The sequence below is a fragment of the Mercenaria mercenaria genome, chromosome 13, assembly GCF_021730395.1.
Source record: "Mercenaria mercenaria strain notata chromosome 13, MADL_Memer_1, whole genome shotgun sequence".
Lineage (NCBI taxonomy): Eukaryota > Metazoa > Mollusca > Bivalvia > Venerida > Veneridae > Mercenaria > Mercenaria mercenaria.
Genome location: NC_069373.1, coordinates 9,945,694 through 9,973,456, shown reverse-complemented (window position 1 = coordinate 9,973,456; position 27,763 = coordinate 9,945,694). Strand labels below are relative to the sequence as shown.

Sequence of the window (27,763 nt, the reverse complement as noted above, 5' to 3'; positions counted from 1 at the left end):
CAATCCATTCCAAGTAGTGGGTACAGAGACCCCAGCCTACATACAAAACTCAACCAATAAATTGCTTGTTCAAAAATGTGGCATAATTTTGTAAAAGAAGGAAAATAGTTATAAAATCTTTGCAGTGTAAGTCAGTTTACCACCACTAAATTGTGTGCATTCCGAAGTGGTTCCGGAGATACCTGCTTACATACAAAATCTTACCCATATCGCCGATAACTGTTGTCTATTAACAACAGCCATGGTTTTGTAGGACGAAGTTTCCACAACTCATAAACAAAGATATCAAATTGGGTTGTTACAGGATAATTACACATGGTGAGCCTCTAGACCGACTGGAAATCAGTAACTGGGTTACCTGAATGCTGATTTCAACAGATTGTACCTTATCAATGACAGTAGGCAACTACATTTACTGGTTGACGATATAACATTGCCATGTAGACAAATCTGCACTTCAGCAAAGAATGCCTTCTAGCAAATTCATTAAACTGGTTTCCCCTGCCAAACAGGATAAAGGTTTCATCTTTGAAAAAGCACTCTTTGCCTACTAACAGCACCATAGTAGGCATCTTCTGACATGAACTTACTGGTTTACCAAACTCGCCTCAAGGGTAAATGCCACAGTCAACTGTTGTTTATATGTATATAGGCAAACATTTTCCTATGGACAGAATTTCTTTAAACCTCGTGTACTGACTGAGAATCAGGTTCAATGAAATACGTTTTAAAATCATAGGTACCCAGGCTTGATACTGTCCTTAAAATTGGCACTTTCAATTTATTTATTTTGTTGGATTTAACGACGCACAGACACAATTATAGGTCATATGGCGATTTTCCAGCTTTGATGGTGGAGGATCCACCCAGGTGCCCCACTGTGAATTATTTCATCACGTGCGGGCACCTGGGTGGAACCACCGACCTTCCGTAAGCCAGCTGGATGGCTCCCTCACAAAGAATTCTAGGCCCTGAGTGAGGCTCGAACCCACATTGATGAGGGACAAGTGATTTGAAGTCAGTGGCTGTAACCCCTCGGCAACAGAGGCCCCAACTTTCAAGGGCAGGCAATTCATGACCAAGGCTGGGTACAAATGATTTATTTCATATTTCTGTTTTTCATTTGATTCTCAATCAGTAAACACAGTTTGAAGAAGAAATTCTGTATGCAAGGAAGTTTTGCCCCATGTCAATATAGACACTGTGGCAAATGTCATCTACGAACATGACAAAATAATACGAAGTCCTGGTCTTTCTCCTGGGCCGAATTTCTTTAAACGTATACTGACTGCAAATGAAGTCTGAAACAGAAATATAAATTAAAATGCAGTTTCCTTGCCTTGATTTTGAAAAATATGCCATTGAAAATTGGATTTTTTGATTATTTTCCTATTTTCAAGGGCAGATCATTCAATATCAAGCCGTAGTACCTATGATTTTTAATACATATTTCCATTTTAAACAAGACTCTCAGTCAGTACACAAAGTTTAAAGCAATTTCCTCCTTAGGAAATTTTTTACTTACCGTATATACATAAAGCAACAGTGGCATTTACCCTTAAAACCTGGATTTAGAATATTTCAATGCACAAACATTGAAGGATGCCCAAGGAATACAGACAACAGTATCAGTGGTAAAAGCCTTAAGACCATTCCTCAGCGTGCTGGAGGGTAAACAACAAAAACAAGTTTCTTTGTACATAGGTTTATTAAGCAAATATTACAGCTTAAGACCTTGGTCGTTCTTTCTTTCCTCTGAACAGTGCCCACAGTGAAACGTTGGCGACCTTGACGATCTTGAAACGGACACCGGGAATATCTCCTACAGCGTGACCTTTTCTACCAAAACCAGCAACCAACACCTCATCGTTTTCCTGAAATCAGATGATATAAAAAAAAATTAATCATGTTTTCACTAATCCCTAACATGCAAATAATGCAGACTAAAACAGTGGTCAAACAATATGTATGTGATTTTTTTGTTGGGTTAAACGTCACACTGGGAAGAACACAAGTGCCCCTCCAGCCATATTTCATTATAGGCTGGCACCTGGGTAGAACCACTGACCTCACATGATGAATTCTAAGCCCCAAGTGAGACATGAACCAACATTGATAGGGGGAAATGATTTGAAGTCAAGAGACCTTAACCATTCAGCAATGGAAGCCCCCTATGTGATCTATCTGGTAATTTTCTTGAAATGTAATAGTATTCTGCTTTTAAGTAATATATTTTCACAACCTTGAAAACAATAAAAGGCATGATTGGAGGGTGGAAGGGAAAACTTCCTGTGCATAAATTCTTACTTCGATGAAGTTGAGGCATCCATCATTGGGTACAAATGCTGTGATCTTCTTGCCGTTTTTGATCAGCTGTACTCGCACACACTTCCTGATAGCAGAGTTTGGCTGCTTAGCTTCTACTCCACTAAAATACAAAAAATGTTGTCTACAGTAAGTTACAATCACAACTCATCAACATGCTTCATTTTGTTCAATTCCTGTCGCTATTTTCTAGCCAAGAGTCTACAATAGTACATCCTTTCCATACACAAACTTGACCTGGACAGGAAGCTTGAACCAATTATTCATTGTCACAGTTTATAATTTTTTGAACATTTAAATCAAATAAAACAGGTCAAAAAATATAAAATGGTAAACAAGAGCTGTCTCCATTGGATGACACATGCCCCCGATGGCACTTTGAATGAATAGTTATGGCCGATGTTAGAGTTTAGGACCTTTGACCTACGGAGCTGGGTCTTGCGCGCGACACGTCGTCTTACTGTGTCACACATTCATGCGTAGTTATTTTAAAATCCATGCATGAATGACAAAGATATGGACCAGACACGCCCATCAATGCACTATCATGAAAAATGACCTTTAACGTCTAAGTGTGACCTTGACCTTTGAGCTACGGACCTGGGTCTTGCGCGCGACACGTCGTCTTACTGTGGTACACATTCATGCAAAGTTATTTGAAAATCCATCCATCGATGACAAAGATATGGACCGGACACGCCCATCAATGCACTATCCTTTAATGTCTAAGTGTGACCTTGACCTTTGAGCTACGGACCTGGGTCTTGCGCGCGACACGTCGTCTTACTGTGGTACACATTCATGCCAAGTTATTTGAAAATCCATCCATCGATGACAAAGATATGGACCGGACACGCCCATCAATGCACTATCCTTTAATGTCTAAGTGTGACCTTGACCTTTGAGCTACGGACCTGGGTCTTGCGCACGATAGGGCTGTCATCGATAGAAACGATATCGATGTATCAACGATTTTTTTTGGTCGATCGATTATCGATTCCCATTTTCAAAAATCGATATTTTACATGGAGAAAAAACTACCCAAATAAACACTCAGACCCTAAAAAATATCTTAAGTTCACAAAGTTGTAAATTTGGATGAATGCAAAAAAGGAGTGAAGGCAAAATAAAAATGAAAGATGTTATTAATGTTTGTATTTCTTTTATTTCATAAATACAAATACAACACAATCAAACAGAAATATGGAAAGTAGGCAATAAAACTTAAAATAGCATTTACAGGAAGGTATATAGTATTATATGAACAAATAGGTCGTTAATCTAACTTAATAATCAATATATCGATGTATCGTCGATATCTGTCTTCTGATATATCGGTATCGTCGATACGCCTAAGACCCAATCAATGACAGCCCTAGCGCGCGACACGTCGTCTTACTGTGGTACACATTCATGCCAAGTTATTTGAAAATCCATCCATTGATGACAAAGATATGGACCGGACACGAAAATTGCGGACAGACTGACAGACCGACGGACGGACAGACGGTTCAAAAACTATATGCCTCCCTTCGGGGGCATAAAAACTAGTAACATTTGAAACCTCGACAAGAACAATTTCCCTTTACCATTAGGGTAAGGTTTTTAGTAACCTTTTAGAAAATACTAAGGCATTAACCTACATCCTATCTAAATGAGCAGCTTTACACTTCCCAAAATTTTTGAAAGCTGTATCAACTGCAGATAGCAGAGATCGCACTACTTTAACTTTACAGAAATTTTAACTTGAGTTACATACACTTTTTCAAGAACAATGCCTTTTGCATGGGAAGATCCCTGGAAGGGTTTCACCCATCTGGAGGGCAAATGAGCCTTCTTGTAATCTTTGTCGTGCCATCTCTGTTCTCGGCGATGGTTCACAAATTTACGGGCAGTTCTGATACCGTGTGGCTTACCTGAAAAGAAAATAACGCATGGTAAAACTTTACATTTGATCTGATATCAGTACCATTAACTTTTATGTTCAATAAGGACACAGGGTGGCCACCAAAAATCTGAAGTAAATTTCCCTGATAATTCCCTGAATTTTCCCTGACAGGATAGTCAGTTTCCCTGATACTTTGTTCGGCGCAGCAACAATTGTGAATATAAATGTAGTAATATTATGGCCTCCATCCTCCCCTTCTATATATACCTTCTCCACCAATAAACTTGTTCATTTTACATCTATTTTATATACATATGAAATTATATTTATTTATTATATTTTGAAAATATATTCATTATTTATTTTATTTTCAGAATCCTGTTTGAATAACCAATTATATAGGTAATTTAAGATCTCATTGAGCAACTTCAGTAAGAGTAGTAAGTATGGTAAGTAACAACTCAAAACAACTCAAAAAAGAAAACTTCAATACTTCAGCAGCAATGACTTACATTTCACATACATGTACATACCATTATTTATTTTGTAGCTTGTTGTGATACTAATTCCAGTGTCTTTTATTGCCTATAACATTGATTATTCAAATTAACAATGTGATTACAGCTTTAATCAATTATCATGTTTTAATGTAAATGAACTATGCCTGATTTTTAACTTTCTCCTTTACAATGCCACAAAGACACTGTTTAACTTTTAACTTTAAAGAAAAATATTAAATCTAGACAAATGGTCTTCAAGATTTGACATAAAAGTTTCTTCGAAAATGAATTAGTCCACTAAATTAGCATACAACTGTCAACACCTCCTTGCATTTGTGACAACAATTTCATCTTTCTGGTAAACTGAGTTTAATTAAAACTCAAGTCATGACATGGGACACCAGCATAAACCTCAATTCATTTTAGTTTTTAGTTGTGTAACAACTGCTTGCTTTCAAAGTACAATGTTTTATGATGCATAATTTTCTATTACAGAACATCATATACTGTAACATATCATGTAAAACAAAAATAAACATTATTGTATTTCAAAATTCTCATTAAAACATGTAGATTTTGAAAATTATACTTTTAATTTTGAGGTCTAAATATTATTTCAATGTTTGATTTAGTTTGTATTTTGAAAATTCATTTCTTTATCATCATAATCTGTGCAAATCTTACATATGTCAAGAAAGCTAAGGTGTTTGCCTTAAAGCACTTGTGTCCAGTCTCTCTAAGAAGTTGTCAATGGTATTTATCTAAAGATCTTAATTTAATAGATTTAAATATTTGTTTTATCAACAAAGACTTCCAGGTTTTAGATCTAATCAGATTGTTGTTGTCTGATGATTTTCAAAAGTGATGCATCCTTTGTTAAGCCAAATCATAAGAAGGTATATAAACCTGATATATAGATACTTTGTGTTACTTAAGGAGGTAGGTTACCTTGTTACAAGGGTAAATTCAAGTTAGTTTAACCGCAGCATTTGTTTGTATTTCGTGTAATATGAAGTTTTACCTGCTACAATCTCAATTTTGTTTGTCTCTGTCTCTTCAAATTCAATTTTTATCTAGGTTTGAAGAACATGACCCTCTAAAGATATTTCATATTAAAAGAAGAAGGAAAATACGGATATTTAACAATTTTTAGTGTATTTTAGTTTCACTGATATCCGTAGAAGTCTGCATAATTAATAATTTTACTAGTATGCACGTTAGCTTTCTAATATAAGCTTTAAATGCATATGTCGCGGGGCTTGTGTTTCCATGGCAATGCATTTTCTCTCATTTTTAAACAATTATGTATAAAAATAGGGGTTTTCGACAGCCTAAGTGGCATTCTGTTAATGACTAACATGGAATATTTGGGAAATATTTTAAGCAAAATACCATGCACTTTACATGGTTCCCTATTTTTCTTAAAGTTTACAGTAACCATGGCAACAGAGATGTTTAAAATAGCTTATATCTTGCTTTTTGTCGTAATTTCTTACAAAAATATTGAATAAGATTATCTTTCTAGTTAATGTAACTTTATTAACATATTATTTCTAACGTTAGTTATATTTTCTTGTTATTTGCATTGATTCAAACAAATTTCAAAGCTTAGAATACATACGACAGTACCCCTCGCCTGGCATTTTTCATGGAAAATTCGTTCAGCATGCTGATATTATTCTAATGGATATTGTTGAAATGAAAATAAAAAGCCGAAGTTGTGTTTCTTAAATAGACCAGTGTCAACGCTTTTGAATTTTACATTTAGATACATAGGTCACGGGCTTCGTTTCCATGGTAACATCAATCAAATTTAAGGAACAACATTTTTCTACTGAAATTTGAACAGCTTTAGATCTTATTTTTAGTATATAAGTAACACATTATCAACGGAACATGAAAAATAGGTAATACAAATCAAACTGCTAGATTTTTTATTTGAAAATGGCCGTTACAAGTAACCTTTCATCCAACTATATTCCAAATAACATTGGTTACCATCATTCATTTTCTTACAATCCGCATTACGTTTCAATATAACTAAATAAAAGAAGCAAAATATTGATGATTACTCAGTGCAAAAGATTCATAACAAATATTTCAGCAAATATTTGTTATTTGAAGATAGTTAAAATAAAGAAAATGAACAGAATTACGTACTTTCAAGATAAAAGCTATTAATATTGCGCGGTAACTGACACGTAACGTCATGACGTCAATGACGTCATTTTAAGGCAACATTGTTTTGAAGCGTTTTTTCGGGAATTGATTCATTCCTTTTGCATTATTAAACCATAAAGTATCAGATCGGAGGCAGGTTCATGATTTATTTTCAGGAAAATGAATATACAAACACATTTAATTTGTCGTAAACGTCGTCGTAAATCGTCACGTTAGCTTCCGGTTGGACATGCGCACATACAAATATGAAGGTAACCTACCTCCTTAAGCTAGTCACTTTACTTTGTGAACAAATCAAGGACTCTTAGTGATCAACTCTGTGTAATTAATTTTAAAGGAAACTCTGTGTTTTAATCTTAGTAACTTTGTGAAAGTGAAGAAATATTATTGTTGAAATTTAATTGTTGAAATATCAGAAATAAAAATTCAGAAAACGTTTAACAGGAGACTTGTGTGTATTTTAACAAGGCAGTCTGAAAGACAGCTTAATCCCCCGCCACTGGTATGGATAGTGAAAGGGTAAACCTTTGACCTTGAGCTGTGACCTTGACCTTGAACTGACATGGCTGACCCATGAATTCTGCACATCGTCTAGATGAGGTGATCATTTGAGCCAAGTTTCATGAAAATCCTAAAAGGGGTTTTAGGAGATACAGAGCTCAAACCTTTGACCTTGAGTTGTGACCTTGACCTTGAGTTGACATGACTGACTCATGAGTTCTTGATGAGGTGATCATTTGATCCAAGTTTAATGTAAATCCTTCAAGGGGTTTAGCAGATACAGAATGGACACAAAATGGAAGGCTCAAACCTTTGACTCTAAGTTGTGACCTTGACCTTGAGCCAGCATGGCTGACTCATCAATTCTGCATATCGTCTTGATGAGGTGATCATTTGACCCAAGTTTGATGAAAATTCTTCAAGGGGTTTAGGAGATGCAGAGCGGACACAAAATGGAAGGCTCAAACCTTTGACCTTGACCTATAGCCAACATGGCTGACTCATGGGTTCTGCACATTGTCTTGATGAGGTGATCATTTGATTCAAGTTTCATGATTATCCTTCAAGGGGTTTAATAGATACAGAGTGGACACGAAATGGAAGGCTCAAACCTTTGACCTTGAGTTGTGACCTTGACCTTGAACCAACATGGCTGACTCATGGGTTCTGCACATCATCTTGATGAGGTGATCATTTGACCCAAGTTTCATGAAAATCCTTCAAGGGGTTTAGCAGATACAGAATGGACACAAAATGTTATGGAAGGACGGACGGAGACCATTTCTATAACCCCCGCCCCCCACTTGTGGCGGGGGATTAATAAAAGGATCATTACTCCCACATCTTAAGACAAACAAAACTATTTGTTCATAATAAATGTATTAGTATTTGAGCTCTGAGGCAATGGTTGCTCAATTCCATTTTAGCTTCTCTCCATTTTAGAAACAAAAACATATCTCTTATAGTTGATGAGTAACAGTTTTAGAATCATCAAACAGTGAGTGCATTTGCTAAGTATAGTATTCTGTATTTTATGAAATATATGTAACTGTTATGAAGAACCACCAGTAGCCAAGACATAATTATACACTCTTTTAACTTTTTTCTTTCAATTTTTGAAAAATTCCCTGATAATTCCCTGATTTTTTCAAATTTTTCAAATTCCCTGAATTTTCCATGCAGGGAATTTTTTTAGCCTTTTTCCCTGTTTTCCAGAGTGGGTGGCCAGCCTGGGACAATAAATTTGTCATCCATACACTCATAAAGAGTCCAAAAACATAATTTTCATCTTGCAATCAGAACTTAACAAACGAGAATGACTGTCTGTAGGACACAGGTGTGTCCCCACTGGTACATTTGTCACAAATATGGGACAATAACTCAAATCAGTCTTAAAGGCAGAGCTCCAAATAAGCTGCTATTTACGCAATTAGAATTGCAGAAAACCTAATTGAATTCAAACAGTGTGCGTACTGAAACTGAAAAATCGCTTGCGTATCACATTTTCCTTATTACTAGAACAGGTACGAGACTTTAACACTAGATTTAACTGACTGGTTGTGTGGCAATTGGTCTGCTGATGCGTCAAGTGTGGTGTGCTGTGTGTTGTGTGCTTGTCACCTTTCGCTTTCAGCCTCCACCGCTGGCTAGCCCTCTGGTGAAAAAGGAGCCGAGTGCCCAAGTCTTCCCTGCCAGTACACAGCCTCTCTGCAGACAAGCCCTTTTGCAGTGCCTCCGAGTTGGCGCCACACGGTAACTGAGCACCTTGCGGCCTCAGGCAGAACTGCAGAGGACTCGGAGGAGGTCTGCCCCCAGACATGTGGCATGCCAGGCCCACCGGTGTGTGGACACGCCCTGATGCCTATGAACAGACCCCCAGCTATGGGACAAATAGCTCCTGTGTTCCCAGGATAGGGTTTTAACTCGGAACTAATGGTGAGGTAACCCCGAAAGAAACCTAGAGAGTTGAAGACAGAGGTGCTGGGCCATTGGCACTCTCTTAACGAACCACAGCACCATGCAATATTGCTATGTCTACACAGCCATCGTGCGAACGACAAGAAGAAGAAGAACTGACAGGTTATACGTTACTGCAGAACAGGTTGTAATTTATCTACCTAAGTACTTAATGGCGTCCTTCCATGTTTGATACGAAAATGTATTTAAAATTGTAATGAACGTTCCATACTGTTTTCTTTTTCACTTTTAATGCAGTCGGAAATCAGTTCATCCACAATATCCCAAACGATGTGGTCAACGCAATATATGCATTCTCCCAAAGGATGTCATCCAGTATTGATGACACTACATTGCCACAAACAGATAACTGTCATTGCTGAACAGCAAAACATCCCACTAATTTGTTTGTTTGTGTTGCAACAATGTTTTTTCTGCGACCTCTTTACATTTTATCGGCATAAAATTGTTTACAAAGCGTTTAGATAACACCGATTAGCCAACTGAATGGTCCTGTGATTTTTCCGATAAACTGCAACCTGTTCTGCGTTAACGTATAACCAGTCAGTTGTCTAGTGTTAAATTCTCCTACCCGTTCTAGTAATAAGGAAAATGTGATACGCAAGCAAATTTTTATGAACTGGGTATTAGGAATTTTAATTGCGTTTCAGTACGCACATTATGAATTCAATTGGGTTTTCTGCAATTTTAATTGTGTAAATACGCAAATACGCAGCTTATTTGGAGCTCTGACTCATGCAAGGTTTCATCAGTTCATATCAAATACCTTTTGAGCTAGGCATGTCACAAGGTGATAATGTGCATTTTTTACTATTTCAGGGGCCACAACTCTGGAAATAGGGGAGAAGCCAGGCGAAAAAATAGTAGGTGCGCTAAATCATATCATGATTAAGACTCATGCAAGGTTTCATCAATTTATATGAAATACTTAGTGAGCTAGGCCAAAAACTTTTCTGACACATGGACAAAACCAAATATATATGCCCCATCCACTGAGTGGTGGAGACCTGTACAAAAAGTGGTAGTTGTTCCTACTTAGTACATATGACTAAACATTGTTAACCTGGTTAACACTTTTACCGCTTGTGTAAATTATTCTGTTTGACACAAGTGCTCAATCGTATGTTTGTTTAAAGTTAAATGAACGGGTGATTAAAGAAAACTGTACAAATTAGCTGATACATTACGTGATCATAATTGATTGGCAAAAATAATGAACGAGCCTCTTTGGGCGTGCCAGACTTTCTAAAGTGAAGTTTAAAATGAAGTTTTATACATGTAACTAAGTTTAATAAAGGTCATAAATGTTATAGATCTAGATTTGTCTGATAAGCCCGCCATCCAAAAAGTCTACATTTGAAAGTGCTACTCAACATGCATTCAAACAGCAGCGGTTGAATGAATTTGATTGAATATATATATTTTTTTTAAGTTTTGTAAATTGCTTTAAGGTATTAGATCACTAATAGTAATGTTTACAAAATGGCCTTTGCTTGGTATATTCTGAAAGGTAACTGTGTTTTGCACTATTTTGCAATTTTTTAACAACTTTTACTGTGCCGTTTTTTATCAGTTTTGTATAACTTATGGTATCTCCTCAAGCTCAAGTAGAGACAAATTTCAAAGTGATAGCCACTATCCAAAACGTTTGCAGACAACTCATTTTACCATTAATCTTAATAAAAGAAACATCAAACTATTGGCTAACAATTATAAAACACAAAATAAATATGTCAATATCATTTTTTCTATGGTGCCTCAAGTAAACGGATCTAATGAGACAGAATTCATACTTCAACATTGAAAAAATAAGGTCGAATGCTGTGTTTGTTTTGAATTTTGCTTACTCCATTTAAAAATAACCTTAGAACAGACGTAAAACCTACCTAAATTTCTTCCACAATATATAATCTAAGAGTGAAAGCAAAATAGAGAACTTTCACCGCATGTAACTCAATATTTTTAAAGATGTGTAACTCTACCCCTTCTGTTTAAGTAGTAAATTCACTTTGAACACCAAGAAATCACTTGTAAGATTCATCTTTTTCCATTTTTGTACACAAAATCAACAATAAGTCTTGAAAGAAGTTTTGTTTGTTTGTTTGTTTTGGGTTTAACGCCATTTTTCAACAGTATTTCAGTCATGTATCGGCGGGCAGTTAACCTAACCAGTGTTCCTGGATTCTGTACCAGTACAAACCTGTTCTCCGCAAGTAACTGCCAACTTCCCCACATGAATTATCAGAGGTGGAGGACTAATGATTTCAGACACAATGTCGTTTATCAAATAGTCATGGAGAACATACGCCCCACTCGAGGATCGAACTCGCGACCCCGCAGTCCGTAGACCAACGCTCTTACCTACTGAGCTAAGCGGGCGGGCTTCTTCAAAGAAGTAAAAACTTACTAGAAAACAAGAGTGCAAGAATGTCACAATATACGCCCGTCACAGCAAATTTCTTTACTCTAGCACCTGTATTTGCAAATGGAATTTTAACTTTGTGGTTGTTTAGTAATAACTAAGTGTTTTGTTTTTCTAAGTCCACAAAAAAACTCCTTACCAGGTAGAGATACCTTAAAATACACCTAAAATTGGAAAGTAACATCTATGTTGTACCACAGAAAAGAGGTCTTGGTTTTTCCCTATGGTCAATTATAAAAAAGTTACAATATAAGTTATTTATAGTAACAACTAAGGGAAGTTAATCTTAAAAAAAAAAAAAAAAAAAAAAAAAAAAAAAAAAAAAAAAAAAAAATTGTAAGTCCTCACAAAAATCTTTACCAGGTAGAGACTGGTCAAAATACACCTCAAAATTGGATGTAGCATGCATATTGTACTACAGAAAAGTGGTCTCGATTTTTCCCTATGACTAGTAATGAAAAAGTTACAATATAAGCTATTTATAGTAACAACAAAGGCAAGTGATTCGAAAGAAGGGAACTGCGCATGACACTTCGTCTCATGATGGTGTATAATTGTGTCAAGTTACATCAAAATCCCTCCATGCATGAAGAAGAAATGCTTCGGACAAAGTCATTCTTGTATCTGACCTTTGGCCTCTAAGTGTGACCTTGACCTTAGACCTAGGGACCTGGTTCTTGCGCATGAAACTACGTCTCGTGGTGGTGAACATTTGTGCCAAGTTATATCAAAATCCCTCTATGCATGAAGAAGACATGCTCCGGACAAGGTTTTCATTCTTGTATCCTTTGACCTCTAAGTGTGACCTTGACCTTAGACCTAGGGACCTGGTTCTTGCGCATGACACTCCGCCTCATGGTGGTGAACATTTGTGCCAAGTTATATCAAAATCCCTCTATGCATGAAGAAGAAATGCTCCGGACAAAGTTTTCATTCTTGTATCCTTTGACCTCTAAGTGTGACCTTGACCTTAGACCTAGGTACCTGGTTCTTGCGCATAACACTCCTTCTCATGATGATGAACAATTGTGCAAACTTTCATCAAAATCCCTCTATGCATGAAGAAGATATGCTCGGGACAAAGTCATTCTTGAATTTGACCTTTGACCTCTAAGTGTGACCTTGACCTTAGACCTAGGGACCTGGTTCTTGCGCATGACACTCCGTCTCATGATGGTGAACAACTGTGCCAAGTTTCATCAAAATCCCTTCATGCATGTAGAAGATATGCTCCGGACAAGGTCTCTGGACGCCGCCTGCCCGCCCGCCAACCCGCCCGCCCGCCAGGGGCGTTCCCATAATACGTCCCGTTTTTCAAACGGGCGTATAAAAAGGAAAATAAGGGAAACTAGCAATTGCTTCTGTAAAAAAGCGCATGTCTCCCCCAATGCAAAGTCCTGTAGGCAAGAAGTCAATAGAGGCCAGGAGCGAAAGTCAAAGAGACACTGATGGTTGGCTGCAATAGGGATCATCTATTTGGCATGTCCTGTCATCCCGCTAAATTTCAACACTCTTGGCCTAGTGGTTCTCAAGTCACTGTTCAGGCTCCTGTGACCTTGACCTTTGATCAAGTAACCTCAAAAATAAATAGGGGTCATCTACTCTGCATGTCCAATCATCCTATTAAGTTTCAACATTCTAGGTCAAGTGGTTCTCAAGTTATTTCCAAAAAATGATTTTACATGACCAGACCCCTGTGACCTTGACCTTTGATAGACTGACCCCAAAATTAATAGGGGTCATCTACTTTGCATGTTCAATCATCCTATGAAGTTTCAACATTTTGGGTCAAGTGGTTCTCAAGTTATTGATCGGAACTGGTTATCAATGTTCAGGCCCCCGTGACCTTGACCTTTAACAGAGTGACCCCAAAAACAATAGGGGTCATTTACTCTGCATGAACAATCATCCAATGAAGTTTCAACATTCTGGGTCAAAAGGTTCTCAAGTTACTGATTGGAAATGGTTTTCCATGTTCAGGCCCCTGTGACCTTGACCTTTAACAGAGTGATCCCAAACTCATTAGGGGTCATCTACTGTGCATGTACAATCATCCTATGAAGTTTCAACATTCTGGGTCAAGTGGTTCTCAAGTTACTGACCAGAAATGGTTTTCAATGTTCAGGCCCCTGTGACCTCGACCTTTAACAGAGTGACCCTAAAACCGTTAGGGGTCATCTACTCTGCATGACCAATCATCCTATTAAGTTTCAACATTCTGGGTCAAAAGGTTCTCAAGTTACTGACCGGAAATGGTTTTCAATGTTCAGGCCCCTGTGACCTTGACCTTTAACAGAGTGACCCCAAAATCAATAGGGGTCATCTACTGTGCATGTACAATCACCCTATGAAGTTTCAACATTCTGGGTCAAGTGGTACTCAAGTAACTGATTAGAAATGGTTTTCAATGTTCAGGCCCCTGTGACCCTGACCTTTGACGGAGTGACCCCAAAATCAATAGGGGTCATCTACTCTTCATGACCAATCATCCTATGAAGTTTCAACATTCTGGGTTGAGAGGTTCTCAAGTTATTGATTGGAAATGGTTTTCAATGTTCAGGCCCGTGACATTGACCTTTAATAGAGTGACCCCAAAATTGATAGGGGTCATCTACTTTGCATGTACAATCATCCTATGAAGTTTCAACATTTAGTGTTATTTCTAGAGTTCAAAAAGGGCAGGGTGCTGACTAAAAGGGGCAGGGTGCTGTCCGAAAGGGGCAGGGTTCTCTTTTAGACGTGAAAGTTACCATAGCAGTAGTTGAATTTCTAGATGCCTATAGTTAATATGTATTCCATTTGTGTTTATTACACACTTAAAAGAAATGTCACAGAATTAAGTGGTAAGTCTTCCCAAAACCAGTAACATAGTTTACAAAGATATTTTACTTACTTTATAGTTTAGTTTAAACCATTCAAGCCTTTCTCTTAAAAACTGTCATCAAGAATGTCAACTTGTTCATATGAAATAGTGGAGGGCCGTACAATATAAGCTTAATCTTGAAACCAAGATCATGTTGTAAACAACATAGTAAAAGGCCTGTTTCAGGTCACATTGTAAACTAATAATTATCGAAAGTCGTGTTGTATTGATCAGGTCTTTCATCAATATTTCATTAACAGAAAATTGCTATTACAGTCAGGTTAAAGTTTACTAAAACGCATATCCAAAATATACTATCCGGATACTGGTACACTTTTGGAATGTTGTCTGAAAGTAGCTTTTACTTAGTTTACATGACCCACTAGGGTAAACCAAAGATAGTTCCTCAATTTTTGATGTTTTTCATCATAAGAAATACACCGACTATCAGCTTTTTTGAAGGAAATGTGGAAAAATTGCATACGACATCGGGAGTAATAAGACTCGTGAACGGACATTCTAAACTTTCTTTTACTTTCGATATTCATTAAAATTTGTGCATTTTCTAGTTGAAATTACAGTAGAATCAAACTGCATTGATATATACTTGTTATTATACTAAACTACGGTCCAGGCTAGTTTAAATTTTGCACACAAAAATCTAGGGCACTTTTCACGTGCTCGGTAATCAGCTGGCCACTTACGAACACTTTTTTGACATTACACAGGATCCATATTCTTTATCAATTAGTTTTAACACTTCAATGATTCTCATTACCTGAGTGCACTCGCCGTGACGTATTTTGCTGATCAAAAAATCGTCGAGGCATGTCAACAGGGAAATTGGTGGGATTTAACAGAAGATCAAAGGCAAGAGGGCGCATTATAAGGGCAGCGTGGCGGCAGTAAAGAGGGCAGGGTGGGGCGCCCCGCTGTGTTGCTCTAGAAATAACACTAACATTCTGCGTCAAGTGGTTCTCTAGTTATTGATCGGAACTGGTTTCCAATGTTCAGGCCCCTGTGACCTTGACCTTTGACCGAGTGACCCCAAAATCGATAGGGGTCATCTACTCTTCATGATCAATCATCCTATGAAGTTTCAACATTCTGGGTCAAGTGGTTCTCTAGTTACTGATCGGAAATGGTTTTAAATGTTCAGGCCCCTGTGACCTTGACCTTTGACTGAGTGACCCAAAAACAATAGGGGTCGTCTACTCCAGCAGCCCTACAACCCTATGAAGTTTGAAGGTTCTAGGTCAAATGGTTCTCCAGTTATTGCTCGGAAATGAAGTGTGACGTACGGACGGACGTGCGGGCGGACAGGGCAAAAACAATATGTCTCCCCTACACGGGGGGTGGGGGAGACATAAAAAAATTTGGTCCCAGTAGGGCTTGAACCTATGCCCCCCTAAGAATTGCAGTAAAAGTAGGTTTATGGTAAGAATAGAATACTCTTCAACAAGAGTGCCAGAATGTCACAATATACGCCCGTCACAGCAAATTTCTTTACTCTAGCTACAGTATTGCAAATGAATTTTAATTTTGTGGTTGTTTAGTAATCATTGTAAGTCTTTTGTTTTCCTAAGACCACAAAAAAATTCCTTACCAGGTAGAGAGACCTTAAAATACACCTAAAATTGGAAAGTAACATCTATGTTGTACCACAGAAAAGTGGTCTTGGTTTTTCCCTATGGTCAATTATAAAAAAATTACAATATAAGTTATTTATAGTAACAACTAAGGGAAGTTAATCTTAAAAAAAAAAAAAAAAAATCCCCCAAAAAAATGGAAGTCCACACAAAAATCTTCACCAGGTAGAGATTGGTCAAAATACACCTCAAAATTGGGTGTAGCATGCATGTTGTACTACAGAAAAGTGGTCTCGATTTTTCCCTACGACTAGTAATGAAGAAGTTACAATATAAGCTATTTATAGTAACAACAAAGGCAAGTAATTCTAAAGAAAGGAACTGTGCATGACACTTCCTCTCATGATGGTGTATAATTGTGCCAAGTTACATCAAAATCCCTCCATGCATGAAGAAGAAATGCTTCGGACAAAGTCATTCTTGTATCTGACTTTTGGCCTTTAAGTGTGACCTTGACCTTTGACCTAGGGACCTGGTTCTTGCGCATGACACTCCGCCTCGTGGTGGTGAACATTTGTGCTAAGTTATATCAAAATCCCTCTATGCATGAAGAAGAAATGCTCCGGACAAGGTTTTCATTCTTGTATCCTTTGACCTCTAAGTGTGACCTTGACCTTAGACCTAGGGACCTGGTTCTTGCGCATGACACTCTGCCTCGTGATGGTGAACATTTGTGCCAAGTTATATCAAAATCCCTCCATGCATGAAGAAGATATGCTCCGGACAAAGTCATTCTTTCTTGTATCCTTTGACCTCTAAGTGTGACCTTGACCTTAGACCTAGGGACCTGGTTCTTGCGCATGACACTCCGTCTCATGATGATGAACAATTGTGCCAACTTTCATCAAAATCCCTCCATGCATGAAGAAGATATGCTCCGGACAAAGTCATTCTTGAATTTGACCTTTGACCTCTAAGTGTGACCTTGACCTTAGACCTAGGGACCTGGTTTTTGCGCATGACACTCCGTCTCATGATGGTGAACAACTGTGCCAAGTTTAATCAAAATCCCTTCATGCATGTAGAAGATATGCTCCGGACAAAGTCTGTGGACGCCGCCCACATGCCCGCCAGGGGCGTTCCCATAATACGTCCCGTTTTTCAAACGGGCATATAAAAAGGAGGTTCTCTATTAGTGATCTAATACCTTAAGATAAGATTATTCATAGGATAAGTTTTGGATAGCATGCAAGTTTGTATGTTCTTGTGTAAGTTGTCAGTCGCAGAAAATATTGTTGTAATATAATAAATTAACGCTTGGATTTAGACTGTCCCAGGATTTTTGGACAAAAGCACAAGACTTTTAACAGGCTGGTAACATTGCCCGATTGGGCTTTCGACATAAAAACTAGTATTTCTTGAAAAATAATGAAGATATTTCTTTCAAACTTGGTCCATTTATTAAGCATAATATATGATACAAATTAGAATAAAAATAACTTGGTTGCCTTCAGTTTTGGTAGAATTATTTCCTCTTTTCATATTTTTATGATGCATAATTTTTGAAGTCCAAAAAAATATGTACTTATGCTAAGTTTAAAACAAACAAGAGCTGTCAGATGACAGCGCGCTCGACTATTCGGAGAATTGATTGAAGAATGGGGTCAAAATATTTCCATAGATTTTCAGACAAAAGAAAAAAATGGATTAAACAAAAAATGTTCCTGTATTTGTGGATTTCCATTAGTCTTGCACTAAATGGCAATGTGTGACCATGATGGCAAATATGTATAGTTACATGTTAGGCAAAAAATGGACTTGTATAAAAATTTTATATAATTTCCAAGTCCAAAAAGGGTCATAATTCAGTCAAAATAGTTGAAAGAGTTATGTACACTTGCCTACAGATGGAAATCATGTTGATATACTAGTGTTAAAAGTTTCAAAGCCACAGTTAGTTTTGACAAAAATTTCAAAGTCCAAAAAGGGCCATAATTCAGCCAAAATAGTTGTCACGGTTATGTACTCTTGCCTACAGAAGGAAATCATAATGATAAACAAGTGTTTAAAGTTTAAAAGCCATATGTCAAATAGTCTTGACAAAACACGGACATAAACGAAAACAGAACCAATTTTCAAGTTCAAAAAGGGCCATAATTCAGCCAAAAAAGATGACAGAGTTATGTACTCTTGCCTATTGATTGAGACTATAATACTAAACAAGATATAAAAGTTTCAAAGCCATATGTCAAACACTTTACACAAAATATAAACTGCTACGAAAAACTTAACCAAGATTTCTAAGTCAGAAGGGGCCATAATTCAGCCAAAATGCTTGATGGAGTTATGTACTCTTGCCTACAACTGGACATGGTGATGGTAAACAAGTGTTGAAAGTTTCAAAGCTTTATCTTAAAAGACTTTGTCAAAATGTAGACTGGTACGAAAAACTTAACTAAGATTTCTAAGTCAAAAAGGGGCAATAATTCAACCAAAATGCTTGATGGAGTTATGTACTCTTGCCTACAACTGGACATGGTGATGGTAAACAAGTGTTGAAAGTTTCAAAGCTTTATCTCAAAAGACTTTGTCAAAATATGAACTGGTACGAAAAACTTAACCAAGATTTCTAAGTCAAAAGGGGCCATAATTCAGTCAAAATGCTTGACAGAGTTATGTGCTCTTGCCTATAACTGGACATGGTGATGGTAAACAAGTGTTGAAAGTTTCAATGCTTTATCTCAAAAGACTTTGTCAAAATGTGGACTGGTACGAAAAACTTAACCTGGGTGTGACGCCGACGCCGTGGTGAGTAGGATAGCTCTACTTATTCTTCGAATAGTCGAGCTAAAAAGGATTCAATGGCTAATGCTCTAAGTTATTGCACTAGTACATAAATGTATACATTTTACTGTGCTCTCACTTCTAGCATTATGGAGAAATGTTTAAAAGTTGTAAAAAAATTGTTAATATACAGTGCGGTATAGCGGATTTTTGGGTATATAGGATAGCTTAATAAACTTTAGACTTGAATTATTGTATAAACTGTCATATCATTCTTTTACTGACATGCAAACAGACACTCTGACACTGTACATTTTAAATGTTTGCTTTTTGTGTTATTTCTGAATTTTATATGTCATCAAATGAAAATTGAAGCTATCCCCTACTGACTAAATCAGTGTGCATGTAAAAAACATCAGTGATTGAAAAGTATTTGAAAGAAATTTAAAAAGCTGAATGTTTTTGAAAAGGTAATACATTATTATTCTGATTTATAGTAATAATAATAATAACGACTTTATTTATAGTGGATAACATATTTGGCTAAGCCAATTTACAATATTTTTCCATTTTTCCAAACAAGAGCTGTCACTAATGGTGACGAATGCCCCCCACAGCGCCTTTGCCTTTGACCTGGTGACCCCAAAGTCAGTAGGGATCGTGTACTCAATAAGTACTATCAGCATGAGAAGTTTGAAGGTCCCGGGTGCAGTGGTTCTCAAGTGCCTTCATGCAAAAACTTAACGTTGTGACAAACGGACAGTTGAAAACTAATATGCCTCCCTTCGGCAGGGCTCGACACTAACACTGGTCCGCTGGTCCGAGCAGGGATATTAATTAACACTCAGACCCTGTTAGCCAACTGGGCTCATTACAGGCAAATTCTAGGGGCCCAGCCTAAAAGTTAGGGGCCCAGCTATTATTAGCAGGAAAATATACTAACAGCAGTTTAGATCGACATAATTAATGATAAGTCTTGTAATTTGCTTCCTGCCAAAATACATCAATTTCTTAAATATAATTACAGAACACTCATCAAACTCACACATTCGGACACAGACTCTCAAACACAGACGCACTTAAAGTTTGAATGATTTTTGCAGCACTAGAGGATTTGGGTTGTTTATGGGCATTTTGATAGAGGCTGCACGCTTATGAACACCTGAATTGTAGTATTTCGTTACATTGTCGTGTTACAGGTCACTCACAATTATGAAATTATTACTTGTACAAAAAGTACACACCATGTTGCGGTCGGTGTTCTATGCAGCCGCGGTCTGTTAACAGCCCATTTTTCATTAAAAGTCCTCATTGGCCTTTAGGTCTTTAAATAATCCTGATAATATTTCCTTTTGTCCCCACGACCGGCCGTTCTAAGCTCTTTAACAACCTTCAATAAACCTCTTCTTTCTAGTGCTGTATTTCTATGGGCTATCATTGTTAGTGTCGGAGTAAATGATCCGCCTATTCCGATTGGTCGTAGTATATATCGGTAATTTTGATTGGTCGATATAAGTGACGTAGTGCATATTAATAAGACAGTCTCGGAAAAACCCAGAATATTGACATTAATAGGTGAATCCAAAACCGTTCGCCGACTGGGCGACTATTTTGGAAAATTGACTCGACCAGCTTCAAATCTGGTCGCACTGGGCGAGTGTTAATTTATATCCCTGCCGAGGCCAGTGAAAAGCAACAAGGACCAGTGAAATATTTGGAGGACCAGTAACTGTTTCATTTAAAAAGTTAGTGGAAACTGCTCTTCGGACCAGTGACCCAAAATGGTTAGTGTCTAGCCGTGTTCGGGAGCATAAAAACATTGTGCCTGCTGCACAGTAAATGGGCCAAATGTGTTAGCATCAAAGTCAAAAATTAAAGTTAAAGATTTCTTACCTGTTAAGCCTTTTTCATGAAGTTATATGTTTAAACTTCATGAAAAGTAAAATAATAGATAACTTTTTGCTGATTTTTGTTTTTATACATCATTTTCTATCAGTGGTTTGGCAAGGGGACGGACGTTACATGGGAATGTAAAAAGCTTGTTTCTGAAGCTGTTGACTCTCATTAAGATGAGAAAATTCACCAAATCAATAAACCAGTATATCTTTACAAGAAACTTATAAAAAAATTGCCAAAAATTGAAAAAAGAAATTTGTTTGTTATTTTACCTGTCAAAGCAGAGAAGGAAAAAAACAGCCATACTCAAATTTTTCCTGTTACCATTTATAATATTATACTTAACTGGATAACAACCTTTTAAATGAAGACACAAGAACATAAGTTATTAAACAATTCAGTTTTTTGTATATTTCTTTTTTATTTAGGCTTCAAAACTAGTAAAGAGAAACTGATGGCAAAGGGGGACGGACGTTACATTATGAGGGGACGGACGTTACAATAATTATATACATTTGTTTTTCAAGCTTTAATGTGGCTGTACTGAATAAAAACAGATTCTGTTAACGTTAAACCTATCTAGATGAATGAAAAATGATACAAAGTAATAAAATAAAAAGAAATAATTATGTTAAATTAGAGTCTTAAAATAGAAAACAGTATATTTTAATCAGGAAATTGATAGTGTTCGTCCTATGTATTCACTGACTTAATGAAAGGTGTTTCTAAATTTTCATTATTATGCTAATGTCATTCAATAAAAGATATGTGTGTGGTTATGGTACATCTCACTGCTAGAGTTAAGTAAATTAGGATGGACGTTACAAATTTACCATAATTTCTAACAATTTTTTTTTTTTGCAAAAACTATATTGAAGCATAAAACAAAACGAAACAGAACAAAATGAGAAAACGTATTAAAATACAAATGTATTTCTTTTCATCATCACAGAACATGTAAATGATATGTATCATATACTATCATACACTTTTAAGAAAGTGACAGTAATCATCATCTCAGCACACAGTGATTTTTTTTGCGTATTTTTACTGCCGAATATCGGCACTTTCCCCTCGCCAAAATAGGCCATTTTTTCCCAAAAAATCGTCTATTTTTCCCCTAAAAAAGAGATGTTTTCCCCCCTCAAATTATAATATTTTATTTCCAAAATGTAACAGTATATATTCGGGCATGAGATCCGCGATATCTAACATGAAATTGGCAGAAATGACATCAAAAACGTCCTTTTTAAGATCAAAATCGCATCAAGGTTACCGTCGCGAAAACATGTGACAAACAAAACATTGCCGATTTTCAAGAGAAATATGGACTACAGTCGGTTTAAATATGTTTCATTATGTCAGTTAATCATTTATGGTAATGAAAAATGACAATATCTCTCCTAGTTTTTGAAACATTGGAGATCAAAATCGCCGCGAATGTACCGAATTTCGGATAGTCAAAATTTCGGACGTTATCAAATTTCAAGGGAATGAAGTGAAAATTGATAAATACAATTATTACAAGTTGTATTGGTGTCTTAATTTATTTTATCACCCAAAAATTTCACAATTTTAAATCCAAAAGTGGTTTTGAAAAAATATAAACTCTTTAAACAAAATTCAGTTTAATATATAGGAAATGTACAGATTAATTTATATCACTTAGTATGGAAATTAAACATATTTCTATTTTTCCCAATTTGGGAAATTATCGCGCTTATTTTCCCAATTTAGCGGGCACAGGCACCTTTATTTTTTCCAAAAAAAATCACTGGCACAAGAAGGGGATAATAGCTCTGACATCAAACACTTTTTTAACCGAGGTGAGGAGGATCATTTTGTTTCACTTTGAATTTCACAGATACCACTATAAATCATATTAATATACATAGATTAAGAAAAATCCCTTAAGTATGTTATCTGAAAGTAATGCTGAAAATACATTTAGATAGACAGTATTTTCTATTCCCCAGTTTTGGGGATTGAAGGAAGGATCCATTAGGAGGGGGAAAATATGCTGTAATGACAAATACTATTTGGGTCCTTAAGATGAGTTTGAAAAAAAAAAAAACCCTGTACAACAGTTGGTACATTTACTTAAAATATCTGTGATTCATTGCCATGACACATCAGATTTTGTTTATGAAATGATCATTATTTAGAAAAAAAAAATATATTCAGTTTAAGGGTCTACAAAACCATATGGCCATCATCACTGGCATGAGCCTGGATCATAAAATTAGTTCAACTTAAAAGAATTTCACGCATTTAGTCCCACTCCTAATCTGCATATGACAGCAAGCTCCTCCCCTTTCTCCGTTTTTCAAAAGAAATCACTTTGTATATACAAGGTTCATTAAGGAGTCAGTGTTTTTACAAGGACTAGGTATGGATCCAGAAATGTATATACAGGGTCCAGTTTTATGGCACCTTGTATAACGCTTAAGTTTTCCGAAAGTATGTGTTTATACAAGACTCGTTAAGAGGGTAAGTGTTGTTTTTAGAATCTTACAAGGATCCAGAGATATAGACATGTATAAACTGGGCCCAGTTAAGTGGATCCATTTTATCAGATTTGTATATTTTTCTCATGTTGTTTTTATAGCCAACTGTTGTTACATGTGACATATTATTCTTTTGAATAATGTCCTCATATTTGTAAATAAATGTTTCATTGGGAATGATTTAACACATAGCATCTTTATTTATCAATATATAACCTACAAAAAGTTACTGATGGATAACAAAATCAGAATATATGAAATGTTCAATTATCACAATTTTTTGTAACATCCGTCCCTTTTCTGTAACGTCCGTCCCCCTATTTTTCAGATGAAGATGATACAACATCATATAAATCTAAATGAATCTTTTTTATATATTTATTACTTATTGATGCATGTCCTATCAAACAGGAGTTAATTTCATTTAAATTTCCTCACATAGCATAAAAAACAAAGATTTTTGCTCTAATTTTCAGGTTTTTTTCTAGTTTTCAATTAAAATACTCTTAAGTATGAAAAAAATAAATTTCAGCATTGTTTTTGATAATTTCATACTTTTTACATACTCTTGTGAAATAATAGTATCAGATATGACCATCAAAACATGAAAACACTGCATTTTGTACAAGATTAAGAAAAGCATATATAGGGGGACGGACGTTACACATAACTTTTGATATTTCGTCATTTTTTTCCCACCAAGGCTGCAGATCTATTTATTTTTCATTTTTTCATGATAGGTATGTCATTAAGCACATATGAAAGTAATTAATATCAATATATTCATATTCAATTATAAAATAATAGTGGGGGACGGACGTTACACTTTTTTTCACGCAAATGGATTTTTGGGTGCTTAAATGGACTTTTTTACTAAAATGTCCATAGATAAGTGCTGCAAGCATTTTTTTCATATTCTACAAATACATAGTAAGACAGTGAGCAAGAAAATTATTTTGAATAAGTAAAATTAAGACATTTTGTGTTCAATTCAAAATTTAGCATTTTTGTTGAAAACAGTGGTGTTACACGAGTCACTCTTTATTATCATATTCATAAAAATGTAACGACTTCAATGATCATCAATGTTATACATCATTTTAAAGCTAATAAAATTATCTGTTTAAAGGTATTCAAATCAAACTTATATTTTGTTATTTGAAAATACTGTAACATTTTTTGAAAAGTGTAAAAATCCAATGCTAACGCATTACATGAAAATTCAGCCTATTTTCAGCCATAAAATGGCTTTCAAATTTTTTTTTGGTTGATTATGTGATTTTTTTTTTTACTGCAGCATTTGAATACTAATAAGACACATTGAAAACAGTTTTAACAAAACTTGAAACAGATGTTCCTCTATAAATAAAATGCAGTTACATGTTTTTTGAAAAAATTGGCCCATTTACTGTGCAGCAGGCAATTGGGAAGTTTCTTTAGATGCGGATTTTTAAACTAATAATGGAAAAAATGACCAAAGCTATCCTGTACACCCTAAAACGGCGCATTTGTAAACAATGGCATGGAGAGAAAAAACACAAATTTCCATTAAAAGTTGAATGATTTGAAAAATATAACGGTCTTCTGTCCGATATACTGGTACTGATGATAAACCCGGACAGATGATAAAGTCGACCACCTTGGAATTATTCGATTGCAATTGGTTATTTATAAAATTGAACACACCATCTAATAGTTTCCACTTATAACACCAACTGGTGTAAACAAAAACAAAATTGGTAAATATTCTGTATAAATAAATGTCTAACATTTATTTGTATAAAAAATATTTATCCAAAACTACTGGGGAAGAGGGTGTTTTTTGCGCATGCTCACTGTCGAAACATGAAGGCCTGACATTTGGTAACTTTTCATTACTTGATCAGGAATGACTGTTGCAGCTTTTTGGGGAAAGTTTCAATATAATAATACCAAGAAAATTTTGTAAATGACAAAGTGTTCGAATTTATCATCAGTCGATGTTCATACAGTCCCCATTTTACATACCCCTTTCAGGGCCTCACTTCATGTGAGTTTGCTTACTAAATATAAATTTTAATTATGTAAAGTTTCAGCAAAGGTTAAGCTTTAATTTGATACCGACCATTGATTACAATTTGCAGAAATAAAAAAGTTACAGGTAAAAAACCTCATTTTCTGTTCGGGTTTATCATCAGTACCAGTACAGAAAAAAAACTACTAAATTTCATTTCTTTGAATTGGGGAACTGGAAAAATATGTTAGCTATCCGCTATACCCTAAAGCACTGTATCTGCACTAGAAACAAAGAATTAACCCTAAATATATAGAATAAAGGTACTGGCGCACATGTCTGGAGCAATAGAAAGCCATTGAACCCTTTTCTGTTTTAAACATAATTTGCATGCAATTTTTGGACTTCAAAATTATGCATCATAAAAATCTGAAAAAAGGAAGTAATTCTAACAAAACTGAAGGCAACAAAGTTATTTCTATCTTAATATGCATCATATGTTATGCTTAATAAATGGACCAAGTTTGAAAGAAACATCTTCATTATTTTTCAAGAAATATTATCCACCAGTGCCCATGAGTCAACACCCTAAGGATAAATGTTTGTTTTTCCAACACAAGCTCATGAAATATTTTATGTTTTGATACTTTCATAAACTGGAACATGTAGTCATCCTCCATGCAAATTTTTATTAAATTCTGTGCAGTGATAGTCGAGTAAAATGACAACTACTAGATTTTTTGTACACAGTAAAAGGGTGTCCTTGAGTCAACACCCCTCAATATGTCCATTCACTCTGTGTACATAGGGTAATGCACTGATGTTTCAATATCATAAAATCAAAACTAAATACATTGTCTTTAAAAACACAAAACATTTATGTAATTTTCACAAGTGTTTTTAAAAATGCTGGCTTGTAATCAAGACTGGTTGAAATAAATTAGCAATTTCTTAAAAAAATGAAGAAATTCTTAGAAAAGAGTTCAAAATCAACAGCCAAGACACATATTCCAGACTTTTCACCACAAATATTATTTGTTTCCTCTATATATCTTTCTCCAAAAGTTTGATAAGAGAAGAAGAAAGAAAACAATAAAACAGCATGGGTGTTGACTCAAGGGCAGTGTTGAATCAAGGACTCTTGACGATAGTTTTCATGTCGAAAACCCGATCGGGCAATGTTATCAACCTCCGTTTGAAGATCTATATGGAACTGTCGCTTCAGAAATGTTGTCTGTTATACGTGTAATGATACATTTTTTTAATTTAATATAGACCTTATGTTTATCAAACGATATACAAAGGGGAAAATTGTAATTAATAAACTACCACGTGTGGAGCAACCTACCCATGTTGGTGAGAATTTGAAAGACCGTTGTAAACGAGAATATCCGAGATCTCAGTTTTATTAAGCGCAAGAAAAATAAACACCAACAATGAAATCTGACAATTTTGTCATAGGTACAATGCTTTAGGGTATAGCGGATTTTAGGGTCTAGAGGACATGTTGATAAATTTTATATTTAGATTTGAATTATTGTATAAATTTTCATATCATTCTGTTACTGGCATGCAGACAGACATTCTGACATGCATTTTAAATGTTTGCTCTTTGTGTTATTCTACATCTACATCTACATCGGTACAACCAACAATCGATTTCCGAGTATGACTGGTCGGCGCTGTCAGAGAAACAGTTGTTAAAGAATTTTAATATGTTACAGTATTAAAAGTAAAAGATAAAAGAAAATGTTTTTGTTGTTTTTGGGGTGGTGAAAGATAATGTAATCAGCACCTCGCTTTGTTATATAATGCAATAAACAACACTCGACAGGGGTAAATAGGTGTTTACAGATTAGTTATAAGCGGTGTTGGATTATAAAATATAAAGGAGGTTGTGGATAATTTCTTTGTTTAGTTTTGTTGTTGTTGTTGTTGTTGTTTTAATCGGGACCGTCACTCATGATTTCAAAATTCTTGGAAATTATCGCGGATGTTCCGTCACTCTTTCACAATTCCGAAGTTTTTGCTACAAATATAACTTTGACACTACGATAACTGATGAATATCTTTCATGTAGATGTCTAATATTAATTCAGTCCATGAAACACGATTTTCATTTCTTTGGCGTTAGCTTGGATTTCGTCAATTATGACGTACGTATATCATCATTTGTGAAGGCGGAGCTTAAATAATTTTGCCGATAAAATATGTCAAGCGTTCTACATCCAAAGCTGTCATTGGTTTATCGCATGTTTTAACCCAAGTCATTCTTTTCTCTGTTTGGATTATATTACCTCATAAATATTCATAAATGGCAAGGTTACCGCATCTTTC

At 35.7% G+C, this 27,763-nt stretch overlaps 1 protein-coding gene across 1 annotated transcript; it reads right to left on the bottom strand.

The window, feature by feature from the left end:
- Positions 1-1,689: 1,689 nt before the first annotated feature.
- On the bottom strand, positions 1,690-26,813 carry LOC128547823 (40S ribosomal protein S23). Its single transcript, XM_053521155.1, has 4 exons — positions 26,775-26,813; positions 4,085-4,241; positions 2,308-2,428; positions 1,690-1,874 (listed from the first exon to the last, which is right to left on the bottom strand). Exons 1-4 carry the CDS (start codon positions 26,776-26,778, stop codon positions 1,728-1,730), a joined length of 429 nt encoding a protein of 142 aa, XP_053377130.1. The 5' UTR covers positions 26,779-26,813; the 3' UTR covers positions 1,690-1,727.
- Positions 26,814-27,763: the final 950 nt, after the last annotated feature.

Excerpts from the sequence above, each read along its gene's own strand:
- LOC128547823 (XM_053521155.1), bottom strand. Across the intron at positions 2,429-4,084 it reads GGCATTGTTCTTGAAAAAGT|TGGAGTAGAAGCTAAGCAGC; the intron begins GTATGTAACTCA and ends TTTGTATTTTAG. Across the intron at positions 1,875-2,307 it reads GATGCCTCAACTTCATCGAA|GAAAACGATGAGGTGTTGGT; the intron begins GTAAGAATTTAT and ends ATCTGATTTCAG.